General features: G+C 40.2%; 1 protein-coding gene across 1 annotated transcript in view; it reads right to left on the minus strand.

The window, feature by feature from the left end:
• The window catches only part of kcnh7 (potassium channel, voltage gated eag related subfamily H, member 7), a 66,871-nt gene extending 44,919 nt beyond the window's left edge, over positions 1–21,952 (minus strand). The window contains exons 1-2 of the mRNA XM_053314353.1: positions 21,877–21,952; positions 20,700–20,930 (exon numbers count right to left, since the gene is read on the minus strand). Coding sequence (XP_053170328.1) covers positions 20,700–20,930; positions 21,877–21,952 — 307 coding nt within the window. The remainder of the gene's footprint in view (positions 1–20,699; positions 20,931–21,876) is intronic.
• Positions 21,953–22,411: the final 459 nt, after the last annotated feature.

Below are 22,411 nucleotides of genomic sequence, written 5' to 3' on the forward strand. Positions count from 1 at the left end.
TTACATGTAAATTAATGCCCATTACATTCAAGCCTTTTCCAAATAAGTTTACATAATGCAGATTAAGTGTATAAGCACAGATACATGTCCCTGTATCTCCCAGTATAGTGGAGTGTTTAATGTGCTGTCAGGTTTGACTTTCCTGCACTGGCCTGATGAAAGCATGAATGCAGACGTCAGCCGGTTAGCTCTCTGTTAACTTGAATGGGGATAAATCTAATCATCTTCTAGACTTTCCAAATGTTATCGGGTCGAATGGATCAAATTGTGATAGTGAAACAGGTCGTTTGGTGGGGGTTGTGAGACGGTGAGACAGCGCTACTGACGGAGTAGGTTACAGAGGAGCCGGTGATGTAAGCACATGTCCACAATGTTTTTGTAATTACTCTCACTTCCAGAAAAGGGAGACAAAATTCCCACACTCCAGCTTTAACTCTAATAAAGAAAAATATGGAGGAAAAAAAAGGCATTTCGACACACACACACACACACACACACACACACACACACACACACACACACACACACACACACACACACACACAAACACAAAGTCACCTCCACGCCTCTTTGTTGCTGTCTGGATGTCTGTCCAATAAACTACTTGGATGACTGGTTGAACCAAAGACATTAGTCATGGTATAAACACTGGGGGTTTTTTTGTGCAGACAGATGGACACACGAGGCTACTCATCCAAAACCTGCTTGAGAAAAGCTGATATTCTGCATAACAAGCACACTGAAGGTGACTTATGAGCAAGATTTCTTGTTGGGGTTATTAGACCTTGAGGTTTGGACTGAAAGCAGAAACACTGTTGGAGCTCAGGACAAAGTTCAGGGGAGGACACTCTTATATTGCACTGATACACCGCTGACCAACTGTTCCCACTGAGATGTGCCTTCATTACACAGAGCCATGCAATACCTCTCTCTCTCTCACACACACACACACACACACACACACACACACACGTCCAACACAACACACAATTATGAAATGACTTCTCTGCTCCCCTCAGTTCACTCACCCCGCGCCTCTTGTCAACACCCCATTCTCTTCCTAAAGTTATATTAATTACACTCTATCAGGGTTATGTCAGTTCAACCTCATTTTAAGCTTGAGGGCTCACTACTTCCTTGTGGTAAAGGTGATGAACATCCACTCCTCTCGCATTTCCTTCTCATTTTCATTTCATTCTGCTAGACTAACGGTTAACTGGTGATGCGCCGCTTTTAGTTTTATGTATTATTTTATGGAGATGAGGCAGAGTGGGGGAAAACTTCAAAGTTTAAAAGTATACCTTCAGTTTGCTGCACATTCAATACATAAATGAATATCCCTCATTTCTATGTGTACCAAAAATCTAATTAAACTGAGAGGAAAAAAATGGGTTTAATATCTGTAATTTTTAACCACTAATTTCACTAAAAGCTCTTGTCTCAAGGACATTCCTGAAACAACTGTATCTTTTTTAAAAATCTGGAAACAAATTGCTGTAATGACAAAGTGACTTTTAAATTCAAACTAGATTAAGATTTATTGAAGTGGACGCTGGATTGGCTGCCAGGGTAAAAAAGAGAGGAGAGAGAGCATCATTCTCTCTAGTCTTTGAACATTCTCTCCCTACAAGCTGCCATTATATTATTTTACCACACAAAGACACACACTCATATCACGCCACAGGGATTCCTTGTATTACATCTACAGTACACTTTGCACACTCTGAAGAAACCTAAATTATTGAGCAAATAGGAATAGCCGAGTGTGAGAGTGTGGGCTCATACGCGGTGCGCTGAGAGGAGTTCTAGTTTCAACAAGCTGGAAATTTCATTAGATTCTATTTCCACTATCAATAATTAAGACAATGCGGCTCGGCGTGTGTTCGCTCACGGCAGCGGGGTTGCTAAAGTGCGGCACACACGCAACCATCAGTTAGTGCAATTAAAATGTATTCAGTCAAGTCTTGCCTGACACACACACAAACCAGTTTAACATCTGCTGACTGGTTGTGGGATAGTGGCATATGGGAATCTTGATAGTTCTCATTTGGAGAAACCGCTGCCAAGAGTATCGAAGTCAAAATCATTTTAAATTGCCGCCTCGGCTTTTCTGCCCTAGCTTAATAGACGGTGTGTATGTGTTTGTGCGTGCGTGTGCAAGCAAGTGAGTGACATTGATGTGAGCTGAGCCTCCAGCAGCAGGGAGCTGTTGGTTGGTGCTACACTGCTTGAGGGGTTACGGTGAAACCTCCCTCCTTGTTTCCCTGCCTCTCACTTGTTCTCTCTCTCTCCCTTCCTCTCCATCTCTGTCAAAAATCTCAGCAGGGAGCTTCATCGGCTTGGCACGGCTAATTGCCGTCAAATCAACGTATCCAGGTCGCTCTCTGACCCTGCGTCCACGTGTCAGTGTGTCTTGAGTCAATCACTGCTGCACTGTTATTGTCTCCTGGTTGACTTTACATCAGAAGGTGAGGGAAACCTGTGCAGGCTACATGCTGACAACATGCTCATTTAACTCCAACAAGACACTCAATCTGGTGTGAAATGTTGGATGGAACTTGAATCTTGTTTAATTTGAAGAATAACAAATGCTCAACACTAGTAGATATTAGCTTACCGCAGTGTCTAAATCAAAGACAAAAGCTTTTCAGTTCAGATTCAGTTAGTAGAGGAGATGGAAAGTGAAATGTGCAGGAATGACCTTGTGTTAATGTGGGAGGAAGGTTTATTTTTTGTCTGTGATTGTAGGGAAATGTGATCTCTTCCCCTTCTCCCTCGGGAACATTCGGTTGCACTAAGAGCTGTTTAACTGTGATACCATATACCTTATCCCCCGGTTTACAATATCATCAGTGGTTGCGCAGCGGCCGTGTAGTTCCACACGGTTTCATAACCCAAAGGTCACATGTCAACGCACTGCAGTGGAAAACTTTGTGCATCAGTGTGCATATCAATGACAGTGTCACCTATTTGCTCAATTACTATAACTACAGAAAGTGGTTTAAAGTTAAATGTTATTTAGCACTCTAAGCACTATAAAAACAATAAATGCTAATGGTAACATACATAATCACACTAGTGTAGTTGTAAACAGATATGAGGACACCTTTAAGTGTTTATTAATGTCTTTGCTAACTATAACTCCACTAAAGCCTTCAGGATATGAGTATTTATATAGTGAAATGAATGCTTGATACCACTGTGTAATATATGTGCAATCACATATATCACACATGTCACATCTTATAACTTACAAATATCTAAAACTACTGGTGATACACTGTGTCATTACATCTATGCTACACTGTGTTTTCAAGTTTAAATGAAGTGTTTCTACATCAGTTATGAATGCTTTAAAATGAGGTGTTAACACAGACATTCATAAACACTTAACAATGCCCATAAATCTGTTTACAGCTACACTATAAACCATTTAATACCCCAAGTGACTGAAAATCATTTGCATCCATACACTCCTCCCCAGCTCTTAAAGTTATTGATCCTAGGGTAAGCAATTTGCTCTTATGTGCTCAATATATTACTACTAATCAATATCTCTGCAGTATCTTGACAAATACAACAGAGTAATTAAGGAAAACAAAAGCCACACATGTAGAACGGTATTCTTTTGATCATCTTCCTCAAATGTGGACATAGTCAAGAATACAAAAAATGAAAACAATATGTAAAATAATGCCTATTTCATTAGTACACAAGATCTAATGAATTAGAGAAAATCAGCAACAGGTCAGAAATCCATACTCCCTTATGCTACTGTGCATTTGTCTTGACTGAACTGATAGGACCTGTGGGTGTTCGACAGTAATATACTGCATCCTACTGAGAATGTGGAGGCAGCTGATACAGCCTGCACTAGAAAACTACAGAGACAAAATCAATGTGGAGAGCACATGATGAGGAGAAACCCAGGCATTAGCTCCTCACACTTTGTGGCCTGGTGTTGTTGGAGCGTAATGACTTTGAACAGGACTTGGGGAATGTTGGCAGGAGAGTCGCTTATGTAGGCGGATGCTCCTTTAAATAGTAGATTGCGTATTAGAGTCGCTCAAAAGCTCAAGGTCAATGCATCCTGTTTCATGCGTAGGACACTGAGACCCTTTCCACTGTCTGAGTGTATGTTGCATGTGATAAGAAGCTGCTAAATGATCAGATGACATGATAGTGGAGTCAGGCAGGTATTTAATATCTTCAGTGAGGTTCTCTTTTAATTCTGACATCATTGATTCATCTCAAATTTGTTTCGGAAGACTGTATAAATTGCACATGCCGTGTTATGGATCTAAATCTGAATATCCATACATGAAAGAGTATACAGTAGAAATTGAGAGGGCACACCTTCGTCTTTTAAAACTCATATCATGTAGCCACAAACCAAAACAAAGTAAAGCTCAGTCTCTGCTTTAAAAACAGAGGATGAGTCACAACGAGGAGCAGAGTACAAATAATTTAGTCATCTTTTGTCCTTGATTATGGTGTTCCTGTTCGTATTGTTTATATTCATGCCTCAGTCTGAGTCTTACACAATGTCTACACAGGCTGTGTAGTGAGAGCAGCGTGTGAGCAGATCAGCAGCAGCAGCTTCAGTCCTCTGTCTTTGTCTATGTTCAGGCGCAGTATTGAGTGTAGGTCACCCCCGTTTTAATTCCCTACAGAACACACAATCACTGTAGTTACACGCATAAAAGAGAGGGGGGGGGGGACTTGAAGCCTAAAAATATGTGAAATGTGACCTGTTATGCAGCATGTGTAGACAGCTGTATTGATTAAAATAGAAGCTGTTCCGTGGGGCGCATGTGACGCTGACAGCTCCTGTGTAGACGAGCCTTTAAAGTTGCTGCGTTCAACACACCACGCGGGCTATTTTATCATTGTTAGCCGTTTCACGTGTCGGCGTGTGTCTCAAAATGAAAACCAGAAAACAGTAGTGTTAAAGTAGTATGTATATGGAGTATGTGTATAGGACAATCAAACTGTCACACAATAACAAGAAATCAGCTGTCAAATTCATGCTGAGTATGAGTCCAATTGGAGGATTATTGCATCCAGTGTTAACCTGATTGCAGTCACACTTGAGGCTTCTTAATTTGTTTTAGCAATCAGAACAAAATCCATTAAGTGTGACTGATTCACTAATGCCTTATCATGATACTTAGTCAATCTTTTATTTAGTTTCTTGGTAGCATTATTCTCATATCTAGGCTTGCTCTCAGTCAGTTGGCTCTGTCATTACAAATGTTGAATCATGAAATCACATCATTCCTGTACAGAAATATATGATTGTACTTCTTTTGTACTTGCTACGTCAGATTTGTGACAGTGAGTGAGAAGATAATCTAAGGTCACAACACAACAGAGCCTTGCATAGTAGCAATAACAGGACTAATTTGTCTGAAGCTCTGGGCACCATGCGGTGTCACTGCAAAAGGTTATCTGGGAGATCATGGTGGGTGATGGAAGGCACTGCAGACTCTGTCAAGCAGCAAGCTGTGAACAGTGCCATAAATACACTGTTTATCATTATTAAAGTGGAAAAAATGCAGACTTGACAGATGGAGTAGAAAACAAAACACCTCACAGCAAAGTGCATATAATCAAAATTATTATTATTATTTTTTAGAACTGACATATTTGGTCACTACAAAAACAGCTGTGTGCTTGTAAATTATTATACACTTTCTATATGGGAATTTAAATAAGGGGAAAATATGCTGAGCTTGATTTTAATAGACTGACGTGGTAACTACTATACACTATCTGTGCTTTGGACAAATCTGGAGCCAGATGTATATAAATCATGTGTACACACAAAAAACATGCGTGCACCATTCTTCACACATGAACCAGAATTTATAAAAACAGAAAGTGTGGTGAGAAAATGTGCACTTCACACATATTTCAGGCCAGCACACACATTTTTTAACAGAGCCAGCCACGAGGTATATGAGATGGAGAAGTAAAAATAGGGTGAGAAACACAACCTAAATATAATAATACATTGTTAGTTTAGATTAACTGCACTGGTTGTGTGTTATTTATGCAGCCTACACAATGATCTTACTTTTGTGTTTGACCAATTTTTAATCTTTCTTTCATTAATATTATTTTAGTTTTCTTAATCATGACACATTTTGTAAAGTAGGCTGTGATATAGATGCTACAAACTAATAATTAATGACATTTCTTATGTTCAATAATGATGACAATTCAAGTACATGTAATTAATTAATGATATGGGTGCTATAAATAGGCACAGCTATGAGTAATGGCTGCCATAATGACAGCTGCTCTGGCATTGCTGGAGAACCTCACTGATGCAACATAATCAGTGGAACTCTACTTCATCTTTCCAGTTTGTTTCAGGTATGAGGAGTGCTGGAGCAGGCAGCACGTTGATATGCAAACACATGATTAAGTGATGTCTTCATCTATTAAAGGTTCATAGTAGGAGTGGAAATAAGGATTGTGCATGTGTGCCCACTTTTACAATGACTGAAATTCATAAAACACAACTATGCATATGCTCAATGAAAGGAACGAATATGCATATTTCTGACTTTGTGCATACACACAGTTTGTAGTAGAAAAATTATATCAGCAGTTTGTATGAAAAGTTTAAATTGAGCTGAGACGATACCTTTTCAGAGTTCTAAATCTGTGATTTATTAATAATGCCTGAACATCACATAACAAGGCATCTGGCTAGAATTGGTAACATTAGAAAGCTTATTAGGTGAAAAAAATATAAACGTGTGCACACTGAAAAAAAGCAAATGACAGTGAATTGATTGTCTTGTTTCTGCAGCAGCATTTCCTCACAGTCACAGAAGCAGTTTAAACAGCAGTTTTCCATCTACTGACATGAATGGTGGTAGGGAATTATTTGGGTGCTACAGACAGAAAGAAAGGAGGACTGGAAAATGAATAAAAATGAATACTTGAAAACTGATTACAAGCTATTGTATCTGCTGAGAGTAACTTAATCATTCATTTTCAATCAATTTTATAATAATAAATATTCCAGTGTAGTTATGTTTTTGATAATAAAACAAGTGTAACTTTCATAATGTCCTGCTCTGCACATACACTATCTTGGCCACAACTTCAATAACTGAACATGTGATATCCTCAAACATGTGTAGTTATTTTTCTGTTCAAAAATAAAGAATATCAGCAGATACATATCAGAATTGTCACTATAATTAAGAAATCACTATCTGCAGTAATGCTGTATGGGTCGGCCTCTCTCCCACATACAATATAAAGATTATTCAATTTTCTGAACCTGCACTGACTGAGGGCATGGCATATATACAGGCAAGAGCAATCACACCATCAGTGGTATATAAGTGCTCCTGTAGATTGGATTAAAGAACACTATACAGGCTTGACAGGCTCCAGTTCCTCTCACCCTTGTCTGATGGCAGCACTGCAATGCTAAATTATTTTTTATCAAGGAATCAGTAATCCCTATATCTTTCTGCCTACAGTGAAAGAATGAGGCAAACACAACAACAATATGAGCCCTGGTGTGTCTCAGCTGGACAGAAGAGGACTCAAATGGACAAAGACGAATCGGAGGCCTCAGAGAAACATCAGGGTTGGACCATCATGGACCAACGCCTTGATAATCTGCAGATGTCAGGTTTTGTTGAGAGCACGGGTAGCTGTGATGAAACAGGCCAGTGGCCGTAGGCTGTCCCCTCTGACTCTAAGGGCTTGCTGATTCAATCTCCATCAAAGTGACTCCGCGGGCGCCGCACAGTGCTGATCCCTTGCCTGGCATTTAGTGTTGGGCTTCTAAAAACGGGGGGTGATTCAAGAACGTCGGCTTTCACATAATTCGGCTGGTAGAAGTAATGTTTGAGTCATCTGATTCAAAGGGTCAAACGCTGAGTGCTGCGGGGGCCTGGGTATGAAGATACTAACGTCAACATATAAATGACCTTGCGACCTGTCAAATCTGCAGATAAACCGAAGAGGGATTGAAGAAGGCTCCTGAGCAACATCTTGGAGAGAAAATGCAGATAAAAAATTATATAAATCACTAATACTTTAATTTGACAAATACACTAAAGGATCTGACCTAATCTTATACATCAACTACATGAATGAAAACAACCAGGCTATAGCATGTGATCTGATGAATGAAACTGCCTGACAAGGGGGGAAAAAATGAATGGCTGTTCAATCACAGATGTTCTCTCTGCTTATCCAATCTATGAATGAGAGAAAAGCAGGAATCGTGGTCTGAATTCACAAGCAGACGAGTATGAGTGGTTGACTGGAGGGGGGTTGAGTCAACAATAAACCTTTTAACGGCACTCATGTGAGAACTGCTGGAATTGGGATTTCTTGGCATTATAAAAAATCTATATAATCTGGGGGAAATAATTGTCCTTTCTCACATCCAGCTGGATAAATGGCGTGGAGCTGCCTGGTGTACAGCTGTGAGCCCCTCAGTAAGGCAAGACTGAGGAGAGATGAGGGGGAGGGAGAGGAGCTGAAACCAAGGTGTTTGAGCAGGAGCAGGTCGGGGGAGGGAGCCGTCTGACTGTTCACTGTCTGTTTGTGGTAATACCGTCGCATAATGGCAGTGCGTGTGAGCCCTTATCCATAGATCCAACATCGAAATGACCTACATTTATTCAATGGCACAGTGCCTGTACAGCATGGCTGTCAAATAGATTCCATTAGTACAAGCTAAGGTTAAGCTGGTATATCTGGATGATACTGGCAATCATAAAATATTATATATCAGACAGTTATATGACTGACTGCTGATATGATGTCCACAGCAGCCTGTAAAACGTATGTGTATGAATGCTTCCACTAAAAACCTGATGTATCAAAGTGATTTCTGTACATCCTGAATGATTTTATTGAAGGTCGCCTACATTTTACTTGACAGTTCTAAACATTTTGATAATGTATACTCGAGTTGACTCAATTTCATTTCATTTTTTAAAAAAGTCACTGCACAATATATATTGAGTGCCAATAAATCAATAAGTAATAATACTTGCCTCCATAAGTATATGTACTATAAATGAAGATCATAAAAATAGACAACTCATTTGTTTCATAAAGCCATCATCAAAGCTTGTTTTCAGCCATGCTAGTGCTGTAGCTTTAGGGATGGTTCACACAGACATATACAGAAACAGCTACTGCTTTCAACTGAATTTGATACAGACATTCATGTTCTGCACAGGGTGAACTGCAATCACTGTGGTGATCCTGACCTTTATCTAGCACCATCATCAGGTCAGAATCTGTATCTGTGTGATACTTTGATTTATAGTTGATGGTAAATACTAGGGATGGCTCAATACAACTTTTTCATGTCTGATACTGCAACTTGGAATATCTGCCGATACCGATATCAATCCGATACCTTCTTTTCTCCTCTGTTAAGTTGTTAATAATACATATAGTTTGTATAGATGTACTTTGCTTAATATGGACATCTAAAATTACCATGTTGAAACTGTGCTACAAATATTCTGCTCCCCTAAACGAAGAAATAAAATAGCTCATGATGTTCCTCAAGCCATAAGATCTTTATTTAAACTTCAAATCAGTGCAAATTGCAAACTTAAATGTTTCATCTTTCACATGTAACCTCTGGGGTTGAACTGTATGTAAAACAAGCAACACTAAATGCAACGTGGAGATATTATGAATATGGATGCCCAATCCAACCATTTTTTGTGTATTATTTTGTCATTATTAAGGCAAAAGAACTCAATTTATGTCCATTGACATTATAATGAATAGGCTATAGGCTTAATATTAGTTTGCATCCAGCGTGCTGCGTGGACTTCATTACATCTGCTGCACCGCTGCTACCACAATTATGAAGTTTATACAGTTTGTGACTGTGACCCTCATAAAAGTAATATTTTACACATCTGCATTATATAAACTAACGAAATTCATTAAAGTAAGTCATTTGGCGACTTCTAAGTCATTCAGTTAAACTAAGTCTGTTCTATAGTCGCTCCGCTGGAGAGGCTGCGAGCGTGAATGATCACTGGAAGTGATCGAACTTTCTTACTTTTACTGGAGTAAAGAGTTGAATCAGTACATCTTTTTTACACAAGTATCTGTAGTAGCTTTGCCTCCTCTGCAAACCACACAGGCAACTTTTCTCTTCCTTGCGTGCAAAGTAATTCCACACAGCTGACATAAGAGCACTAGGCTAATTCACTGTCACTGTCACTCTCTGCAGCAGCTGCATTTCTGTTTATGGCTTGTCGTGCAAAGTTAAATTGAGCATTTGGAGTAAGTATCAGATAGTTGTTTTTTTCAATGTCCGATCCTGAAATTTTGACCAATATCGGACCAATAACAATCCTGAGTATCGGATCAAGCCATTCCTAGTAAATACTCATAAAACTAATGACATGTACTTTATGTTCAGTGCCAGTTAGCAAATCTTAGCATGTTATTAAAACAAATGAAATATTACATCATTTTAGCACTGGTATTGTGGGCATGTTTGCATGCTGACTTCAATATTAACTGTAAGCACCTCCATGCCCAAGCACAGCCTACAACAGCCGCTAGCATGTAGACACTTGGTCTTTTTTAATTAGGTTTTACACAATTACAGTAGGAATTAATTTCTAAGAGGCGTGAATTCAAATGATTGTTGTACTCCCCTGAAGGGTTCCACATCATTCTGCAGTACAATATATGAGATCCTGTTGTCCTCATAATGGGTGTGCCTATGAACATGTGTTAGTATGACTCTACACCGGCATCACCAAATCAATTTCCTCTGCCTTCGTTGAACTTGGCAAATTAACTCAGATTCAGATTCGGCTTTTGATGACACTTTCAGGATTGTGTGACTGTGTCCCGGTAGTCTGTTCTGTTCTCCAGCTTTGAGCCCCATAGGCAGACATGCCAGGACGAATTTGAGAGTTGCGATGATATATTACGGCTCTTTCGACGGTTGCCAGGACAACACTATGCTGTTCTGCACACAGACTTTTTTTATAGGGATGGGAAAGTGGGGGTGTGATAGACAGGAGGAAATACATCTGAATAGCACAAAAATGTACATGTGGTCAGAGTGAGGTACAGTATATAAAAATATTGGTGGAGAAGCACACAGCAAAGGTATTCCTCTTCTTTACATCCCTCTCCTTTGAGTGTTTTAAACCACTCAAGTGTATAATTGCAGCAGCCAGGGAGAGTAACTATAAATCTGCTTTCCTTGTAAATGACCAATCTGTAATTCTGTAGCCTCTCCCTCTGCCAGCAGCCTGGGGAAGCCATTGAAGAGACTCATTATAAAAAAAGGGATCCACTGCGAGCCATGAACATAGAGGAAATCAAAGCCTTTGCTCAAACATGAATCTGTCCATGTCACTTTAGATTGAGTGTGGAGAGCTTGCTTATTACGTTGCTTTCTCTCACACTCATGAGAACTGATGAGAGCGAGCCAATGGCCCGAATTCAGAGTCACATGCCATTTGCCAGGCGACCCCCTTCATTTAACTGAACCAAGATGGGTTGAGTCTATGTTGGGACCTCTAATAATTGACACCATTTTAGGGCGGTCAATTGAGAATCATTTTTTACGGCGTCCTAAAGAGGTAACACCCCCTGCAGAGAGACAGACAGAGGGTGTTGGAGACAGAACTAGGGCCATCCATAATTGAATAGTTGTCAAGCTGCTGGACTAGATTCAAGAGGGCGCAAAGGAAGAAGCCATCTGATATTCTGCACCTGATTTCTCTCTCTCTGACACCTTCATTTACTCTCTCTTGCCTGCTCACTCACTTCATCTCTCTCACATACACATGCCACAATTAATTTAGGATAAATGCTGCTTCCTGCATCCCTGCACTCTTTTTGTCTTGTGTAACTTCTTAAGGTTAACTTTGTGTTACCCCTTATCTCTCCCCCGCCGCATCTGCTCTTCTACTTTTTTTCACTTTTACCCGCATTTCCCTCTCTGCTGCTCATTCTTTCTCCTATCATGCACACGTCTTTCGGAGACACAAGCTGTCGACTGTATGCTCTCAAACACGGCTACATCTGAGAACGTGAAAGGGAGTTCAAGCAAAACAGAGCTAATCTTGTTTGCACAGCAGTGGATCTACGAGAATTGCTCTTACAGAGGAGAGTTTGTCACACCGTCCAACCCCTAGAGTCATATCATCATCAGTCGTCATGTCTGACATGCTTTGAGGCTATAGAGCCTCATTGACTAGGTGCTTGTTATTCTTAAAAGGCAGTTCACACAATATGGTGGAGCTGAATTAGCAGCATTGACTGCGACAGAATAATGGCCATCATAAAGACGAGCAGTTAAAAAATGTGCTATTTAAACCCTGGTATGTATCCAAGGGTTCAATGGTTTGTTTGGAGTTTGGAGTGATGGACATCTGAGAGTTGATACGACACATGCAGTGATGTAATCAGGAGACACACGACAACACCAGTAAGGGTTAGGGTTCTATAGATTAGAACATTCTGGCTCTGTTTCGGTGGTTGCACGGCGCCTTTCATTGGCGGAGTGTATTGAGCGGGAGGGAGCGTACACTTGAATGAGGGAGTTCAGGTAGGCGGGAGCTGTTTTAGTTGCTGTTTTGTAAGCGAGTGTCAGGGTTTCGAATTAGATGGGATGGGGGATGGGATGGCAGCCGGAGCGAGTCGAGGGATATGAAAAGCGGGGTGAAATGTGCCGCTTTGGGATGGTTAAAGACCGGATGTGCTGCAGCGTTCTGGATCATCTACAGAGGTTTGAACATACACGTGGAGAGGCCTGCCAGTAAGGAGATACATTAGTCAAGGTGTGATATTAAAAGAGTCTGTAACACGAGTTGTGCTGCATGCTCAAACAGGTAGAGTCTGAGCTTTCTGATGTGGTACAGGGCAAATCAACAAGACTGAGCAATTAATGCCACATGGACCTTAAAGGTGTTTCTGTAATTTTGTATGTCAGCCTAAGTCACTTAAAACAAGGCCAAATAAATCAGATCATTTCACTGTAAAGTAAATGACAAAATTCAAATTTACGACATGAGCTCAAACAGTTTATTAATCAATTAGTCAACTGACAGGAAATAAATGGGTAAATATTTTGATAATAAATCTTCATCCAGCTTCTTAAATGTAAGGACTGACTGCTTGTCTTCCACTTACAGTATATTATACTGAATAATATATGTCACCTTGGACTGTGGTCTTTTGTCATTGGCATTTTCTCAATTCTCATCATTTTGTTTAAAATTACAACTAGATTCCAGTACTGATAATAATTGCTTGTTGAAGGTGTATATACAATTCAGATTTATATTAGATAACATGTCAGAGAATGGATCATCTATAGCAGGGTCTGATGCTGATGATTTTGAAGTGTAATGCCTATAGGTGCCTAATCTGAGCTATTTCTAGCTGTGTTAAAGTTGACTTATGTCTTTTAAGAGTTATACTGAGTGATCATCACAATCTCAAGTTTCTACATTAATATGAGACATTTAAAGGCAAAAAGAAAAAATAATCTTGGTGAGCATCGCTGCAGCACGACCAACTTTCATCTATTTATAGCGTGACATTTGCGGTCTCATTTGCTATTTGACAGTTAGAGCTTTTACCATGTACTAAGCTTATAGATTTCTGGAAACACCTCAGACCCCGAGAGCCTGCTCTTTAGTATCGAAAGCAAGATACTGTGATTAGTCTATGTGAATCACTGAATGGAGAGACATAGAGTAAATATTTGCTGCGTCGTTAGAATAGTTTATTTTTACTAAGTGAATTTTTTAAGCTGCCTTTAAGACCGGATCTAAATGTGTAATCTCTAGTTTAGGCTATTTATTTGCAGCACTGAATGTATCAATTAATAACTAAAAGGTAGTCAACTGAGAAGCACTGATTGATTGATTGATGTTATATGACAATTTCATCAAACTAATCCAGCTCTGGCAGGGTGTTGAGTGCTCCCATAAAATAAAAAGTCAGGATAACACAACATCAATCTCTGCCTTAGTGTCTTGTTGGATAATGTCTGGCCCTACTCGCCACTCACTTAATAAAACTAAATTAAACTCTGTACATCAGAAATAAATATATAAATGTATCTACATTACATTAAACCTTCTCAGTAGATTATTAGGTCTGGGGCTATGAATGATGCTTAAAATAAACTACATCAATACAAAACAAAGAAAATAAAATAAAGAAAGACACCCTACGATAAGACAAAATACTCTATGGTATATAACCTGAATATCCCTCACCATAGAAAATCCTATGAACAATGTAAAACTTGATCCAAGAGACTCAGTCCTGTACTTTCAAACACCCACGGTTCTAAAACTGAGAAGGGGCCATGTGAATTCTCATGGGGAGATTCAGAATAACCCTAACCACCTTGTTTTGAGAAGAGTTCATGCCTGGGTCACCATTGCTTTCCTGGACAGACAATGTTAAATTCTGGCTAAGAAGGGTGCTCTTTGATTGACCTCAATGAGCATCTTTTCAGCTTGGCCTACTCCTGATATTAGTCCAACAAACATCCAACACAACTGACTGTCCTTAGCTGCAAATGTCACCATCAACAACATTAAAACCAGGGACCGTTTCAGTTTTACCTTTGACCCAAACAGTTTGGGTTCCCTTTTTCCCGTCATCCACCTGCTGACTCAGAGAAGCTCTGCAGTCAGTGTACTTTCAACCATGTTTTTATCTTTATGAGAAACCAGTACTACAGTGTCATCTGCATATAAATTATGTTTTCTGACTAAAACATAATCCTTGATTGAGGTATCCAGCCAAGATTCACTAATGCATACAAGTCCTTTTGCAGATGAATCATATCTCATTGATCTTAGGTAGGAGGATTGTGGTATTTAAATGAGGCAGGTGCAGTCCCCTGTTGGAGAAAAGCGAGTCCATGCTCATATTATCCAGGCACAAATCTGAATCATCTGAAGGCATCTGTACCAAGGGCAGGTGTGGTCTCCATTTTTCAGGCTGTCCCACAATGTTCTCCCCGTGGGATGCCTTTGCTCCCGTTAGGCCTGGTTCTGGTCCACCTCCCTCGGCATTTTCCAGCACTCTTCCTCCCAGATGATAAGCCTGCATTGAAGTGTGTTTAATCCCATCTCCGCTGGCCTTCTTGGAGATAAGATGACCCTGATGTAATGTCACCAGCCAGGGGCACTGATGTACTGTATATCCCTCGATAAACGCAGACAGAAGGATATGATTAAAGAGTTGGTCTGATGTTTGCCACCTTCCTTGATTATTTCGCTGGGTCAGGTACTAACAGGGATACAAGAAAATCAGGAGAGTTTTCTTTCTATAGCCAAAATGTTTATTGGCAATGTTTTTGTGAAGGATTCCATAGACTACAAATGCCACCAACACGCCAAACTTGCCAGAATTTCCAGCCACTACTGAGCCACCCAACCAGTGACTGCATGGTTGATTGTAGTTAATTACAGTGCATTCATCAAAACAAGATCTGAAACAGGTGTTGTGCTTCTTGGTCTGGCTTTTTTTTTTGTCATTTGCATTTTCTTTGGATGAGTACACATTTGATCTTGAAAATCCAACCCCTTGCTATTTTGTGTGTAATTACATTGAGAAGCATTAGCATCTAAATAGACCATATGGCTATCTTTAACAAAACACAGCCAGAGGGAGAAAAACAAAACAAAACCCCAAATCCAAAATCTGGCAACATTCCAGCATTTACTGTAAAGCCACATAGCAGAGTGACTCTGTCAATTACTAACTGAATGTAAAATGATTCATTCTGAAGTTTCTTCCTTTTACCCTCAGCTTTATTGCTCATTATGGAGCCTAATACGGAGTACTTCAAATGTTTCTCAAATAGATGGTTCTTTGCTAAAGTAAAATTACCACAGAGAGGTTTCAAAACTATATGAGAGGAATCATTGTTGTGTTACATTACAACTCTGCTATAGTAAGTAGCACTGTGGGGGGGGGGGGGGGGGGGGGGGGTAATATATATTTACACATATATACACACAAGCTTCCAGTCTAAATCTGTGTGTATGTTTGTCCTTTAAATAATTACTGGTTAATTTGTTTGCCTGTGCCTTATGATTTAATTTATCCAGGAGTTTTTGATTTTATGGGATTATAATCATACAAAATGTATCATCATGTTTCTTCAGCACAACTCATAACATATACACAAAAACACATCAAAAAATAAACATGCACTACCAACCACTACATTATGGAAAATGACTACTGCAGTATCCTCTCTTCTCTTACACGTGCACTGTCATTTTATCCATCACTAAAGATTAAAGCAATATGCGTCACTCTGCTTTTCCAGGTGTTGATTGAGTTAAGCAGAGGCACAGCTCAGAGAACATTTATGGGGTAATTATACAATAAATAACAGTCACTCATATTACACAGAGCCTTAAGCTATGCAGGTGAAAAATGACTTACAAGATCAGAATACCACATCTACAAGACCCTCTTATTATTTAAACAGTCTGGAAATCAAGTCTGTCAGTACAAAACAGTACTATTAAATATAAAGTAATAACAATGCTTTGGGAAAATATGTGAAACCGTAAGGGTGGCCTTTGACAAAAATCAAAATGACATAAAAGTCAAATTGGAGAATAACTTGCCTCTTCTGAATTTGAGATTGCTCTTCAAGCGAGTGCAGTAAACAGCTCAGCTTCTAAATGTCAAGTACGGGGATTTGGAATAAACTTCTACACCTTACTGTAAATGACAGCTACTTCTACAGAGGTCATAGAAATGTGAGCAGTGGAGGGCAAAAAAATAGCAGTACTGGTTGAGGAAGTGAAGGCACAAATCATAAAGCATTAAGAAATGTGCTGGAGATTGTGCTGACGAGCAGAATCTCCTTCACGGACTGCAAAGGACAGTGGGCGATGCGTTTATGCAGACCCCGGGTCAGAGGATTAAAGAGAAAAAGATTGCCTCCTAGAAACCCCAATGGTCCACTACTGGAGGAGCAATCAGCTTGCGGCAATGACATTTCCCCTGGAGTTCCAACACAGCAGACAATAGGTATAGGGCCTAAGATCTGTTTGTGTGTGTGTGTGTGTGTGTGTGTGTGTGTGTGTGTGTGTGTGTGTGTGTGTGTGTGTGTGTGTGTGTGTGCGAGCGCCTGAGCCTGAGAGTGTTGGATTGCGGGAAGGACAAAAGCCGTTACGCAAAAATGGCCGCGTTGTAACTTGACTAAATTGAATGGTCATGACTTGAAATCCTTTAGTCTTAATTATCTCATGTTTGAGTCCCTTGCTTTGTTTTTATTGCAGTATTGCTCAGAGTTAGACAAATAATACTGCCTGAGATTTAAACGGAACATAAATATAACACTTTGTTGTTAGCAGATTACATGATTTGAAGTGGAAACTGCAAAGATAAAATCATGACAAAGGATCTCTGATTAACTGCACAGTAATACTTTCTTATCGTTAAAAAGATTATAAGAGCGGTCTGTCTCGCTGAAACAGGTGTATGACCTTCCCTGGAGATGCTCTGAGTCAGGTGAGAGGAAAACACTGAGGTAATTAGAGGCACAGGATACAAATGGTAATGAGGCCTTCCCCCCCCCCCCCCCCCTCACTGAAGGGTCCGACAGTCAGAAGCCCTCTGGTTCTTTTTATCCAAGTCTCCCGTGGGCCAGCCAGTGGAGGCAGGGCGTTTGGCCGTCATTGATTTCCCCTCTCCAATGCACCGGTTTTGAAGATCAATGCAACATGAAGGTATTTGTGTCCTCATTAATGCTGTTTGCTCAGCGGATCGATGCAGACTGAACCCCCAGCTTGGCTAGGCTGACACACACACCGGCCTACAGAGACATCAGACCTGTTATGGTCAAGTCTAATGTCCTTAAATCCTTTAACGCAGTACTAATACACTACAAAAATACTCCATTTTGAGTGAGAGTCCTCTATTCTGAACATAGGTCAACTAAAAAAACAAAGTATAAAATGTGAAAGTAGAGTAGTTGGTCCCATGTTCCCCTTTATGTTGCTTTCTGGTACCAACATGTTTTTATAGCCTTCAAACAACATTCTTGTTTGGTTAATTAGTTCAACAAATATTCCCGGAAGGTTTCCACATAATGTTATCTTGTTGTTAAGCGATGCTGTTCACTAATAGGAGCGCTCACTAATGGTTCCTGTGTGCTGATTTTTAAAAATACCTCCACAGAACATCTGGAGAACCTGCTTGAAGGTGCTCGCAACTGTGCAATATTCTACTGAGTTAACAAGAACACACGAAAGTTCCTGGAGAAAAATTTCAACATCAATCATCAAAATATTAACTGTTACTATAACTGTCAGATAAATGTGGTGGAGTAAAAAGTATAAAATGTCCATCTGAAAAGCAGCGGTGAAGTACAAACTTGTACAAAATGGATTTTTTGTATGAAATTTGTAGAAAACATAAAATAAGAGATGCTGCAGGGTGTTAACTCAAGCACTGGAAACCAAAGGCCAGCTGTAGTATTTATGATACAGATCGAGCTTCTTACTTGGTCACTATGGGTCTTTTTCCAGTTCAGTAAAGACTATAAAACAAGGTTATAGGTTTCATATTGACATTTTCAAGAGGACGGAAAAATAAGCTGATATCTCCACTTTGCCTGTTCCCCCAAACATTCTTCTGTAACGCTTTATCACACGCTTTTAACCTTTGACCCCACACATCTATGTCTCCAAGGATACTATCATCTGTAAATGGTCTGTAAACCGTCTTCAACTGAGTCTACATCACCTCTTTCTCTCTGGTTTTCCTTATACCAGCATGAGTGTGAATTACACACACACACACACACACACACACACACACACACACACACACACACACACACACACACACACACACACACACACACACACACACAATCTTTTAAGACCACATCACTGCCACTGATCCAGAGCTCCTGTCACACATCAAATGTCAAAACAAAAATCTCCCCGACAGCATCTTCTTTCATTATCCATGAAAAAAAGCCATCTGTTTGTGAGCAGAGATCACATTTTAACTCTTTCCACAGATCAGGAGCCAAAGAGGGTGACTCTCTGGTTCCACTGCCAGGTGCTAACTTAGCTGGTTAAGCTGTTGAACAAGCAGGAAGAGGCTGGCCTAATCAGGATTTTGGTGGAAGTGATTTATTCAGTAATTATTATTGTTTGATAAATTAGCAAACAATACATATACTTGAGATGTTACAGAGAAAGGTGTTTCAGGTGTTTAACTGAGATTTCATGGATGTTTTGATATTACATACTGTTATATAGCTAAAAACTGTTTTCAAGTACAAAGTCTTCCATCCAGCAATCCAAGATATTGGCCATGAGTATTGGTTTAAGTTATTTGTTTTGCTTTTCTGCAGCAACAATTAAACACAAAGAGATTCTCAGCTAAAAAGCACCGTGGGACTGAACAGTTTCATTCTTCTTTTGCCAAAATACAGCATACTTGATGTGTTGCAATCATATGGCAGTAACAGTGGGTGGCTGAGTGAATTTATATGGTCATTAAAAGTTTGCTATAACTCCACTGCAGTAACAACAATCATCAGTGATAAAAACACAGATGAATGGTTTATTTCCACTGGGATCCTCAAACATATAACAAGTCAAACACTGTGCTCATACATATAAAACTAGAACTATCAAAAATTATGAAGTCTCATATGTGCCATAGTGAAACTTTACCAGCCTATAGTTGTTATGCAAGGAAGATTAATCATTTGAATACATATGTCATTGTTAAAGGTCGCTACATGAACTCTCCCTGAACCAGCACAGTTGATGCCACTGGTTTAAACTTTCACTGTGAAGCTCGCCTTCTAACTCGTCAAAACAATACCAGCTGTCATGCCAAGTCATGATCTGCATGCAGTATTCAGAAGCAGCATATGCACGCCAATAGATTATTTAAACGGTGGATATTCCGTCATAGTCATTCACAGACAGTCGTCAGGGCTGTGAATACTAACGCTGTGCTCAAATGTTTACATCAGATCCTGTGGCTGAATCGATGCTGAGTAACATCTGTTTATACAACACTGCTCAGACATGATTCTTTTCTTGGAGGAGATGAAGACTGAGAGGAGGAGGAGGAGAGGGCAAATAGTGAAACCACACACACCTTCTAATGTGAACTATCTCCCAGTTAGTCTTTAGGGAAGTGAGCTACATCCTTCCCAGGTTGCCCTACCCAGTGCAGACTATAATGAACATCTTTCCCAGCCACCCAGCGACTGCATCACTTCAAAACTGGACTTCACAGCAAAGGAAACCTTTGCGGCTCCCCGCCCCCCTTCAGGGCTCTAAATGGGTGCCCTTAGTGATTTGCTGCTGCAAAATGCTCCAGATAGAGCCGACTCAGAACTAAAAATTACCCACTGTGTACTTCAAGTGTTAGACAATGTAAAAGTCACCTTTCACACATCTGTGTATCTTGCATTAACACTGCAGTTGGTTCTGTCCGGTGCAGCACACAACTAAACCTAATTCAAACACTGTTAACACAAATCTTAAGTGTTTTAAAGCCATACTTATGAGTCTAAAGGTGGAAAAGAGACTAAAACATTACTTTAGGAGAGAGGGAGTGACAGCAGCAGACATTCTAAGCTAAGACTAAAGCTGAGCACACACAGACAACCCTGTACTCACCATCCTTGCGGTGGTAGGTAATCTCCACCTTGCGCTCCTCTGAGCCCAGCAGCGCCTGGGCCACCTGGGCCACTGCGTGCCGACTGGTGAACTGGCCATGCAGGAAGTCACAAGTGCACGGCTTCTGCATGACGTCCGGCCGGGAGAAGCCCGTCATCTCACAGAAGCCGTCATTACAGTAGATGATAGCGCAGTTCTGCACCCGGGCATTGGCTATGATGAATTTCTTATCTGTCAAGGAGTGAAGGGGAAATTGAAGAATGTTAATTTGTTCATGAGAGAACATCACATCATTTTACAAGTCCAATTTACTGTAAATTGGTTATTAAAGAAATGAATACATAAACAGGATAAAAGAGATTATGAAAATTGTTTTAATCCACAAACATATGGTTTTATGAGAGATTATCCTCCATTGCATCCCTAAATATAGCTGCTCAGCTGTTCAGCTCTGTGAATAAACACTGAAACTTTATAAGCAGAATGGATTTATTAAACTTATTCAATAAATTGTGTTCATAATTATGACAGCTAGATTATTGCACTTTCTGTTGTTGACAAATAGAATCTATCCTTTGTAGCTCATGTGCATCGCAAGCCATCTTCTTTGTTTGGGGAATCCTACTCTACTATTCCATATTTTAGTTGAAATATAATAGCATGTGAACGGAGCCCGTTCTCCCACATTTTCAGCTGTAACAGCAGATTTATGGCACAAGTGATTACTCCTTTTGCTTTATTCAATAGGCCTCCAGCATGGTGTGTAGCAACAAAGCAGAGAGAATATGAAAACTCAACACAACTGGAGGATTTCATGAAAGCGACTGAAGACATTTCTGGGATATAATCTGAAAATAATCCAATCTTGTTTCTCACATTCAGGTTTTTAACTTACAATTTCTACTGGAGGATATGAGTACAAGAGCAATACAGAACTATAAGACAAGCAGGCTGCTGGACAAGATAACTGGATATTTAACTTATAATTACTTTTCATAGATCTCTAACATATAGCTCATGGAAATCAATGGAAAAACAGAATTAGTCTAACAACCTGTATCAAAAGAGGGCCTATTAAGCTATTATTAATTATTGTAAGGATGCAGCAGGACACAAAAGGAAGGCAGCACAATACAGCGCACCCACACAACACTGGACAGCAGGAGAAGGTACTCACTTTGTCCCTCGAATTTCCGAATTATTACTCCCAAAAATGTGTTTTGTGGCGCAACATGACCCCTCCGGACAGGCATGATTCCCCTCCAAAAATAATAATGATAAAAAATCTTTGGCTGTCCAAGTGAGAGCAAGCCAGTCCCCCAAAACGCCTTCCGTCAAGTTCTAGCGGGCGACAACCAAAGCCAGAGGGGCTCCCCGTTTTCTTTGTCACCAGTCAGTCATCCTCGTAAGAAGAAAAAAATCTCCCCTTCTCTGCTTCTTTTTTTTTTCTTTCTTCCCCTTACCCCCCGTGTTTCCCCTTATTTCAACTCCGACGGGTCCCCGGTTGAGTGCATCGCAGAGGCTTCCCTGCGCTCCTCGCCGATGTGAAGCTGGAAAGAAAGGAGTCGGTAAACCGCAGTTTAACCAACATTTCACCGTCGCTCCTCGAAAGCGCTGTGCGTGTTTTGCGCCCGTGCGTGAGCGGCTGCGCGTGTGCGCGCCGGGGTCTATTGTTGTGAAGAGGAGACTGATGGTCTCTGAGGCCAATGGCT

This window comes from Scomber japonicus, chromosome 24, assembly GCF_027409825.1.
Source record: "Scomber japonicus isolate fScoJap1 chromosome 24, fScoJap1.pri, whole genome shotgun sequence".
Taxonomy (NCBI): domain Eukaryota; kingdom Metazoa; phylum Chordata; class Actinopteri; order Scombriformes; family Scombridae; genus Scomber; species Scomber japonicus.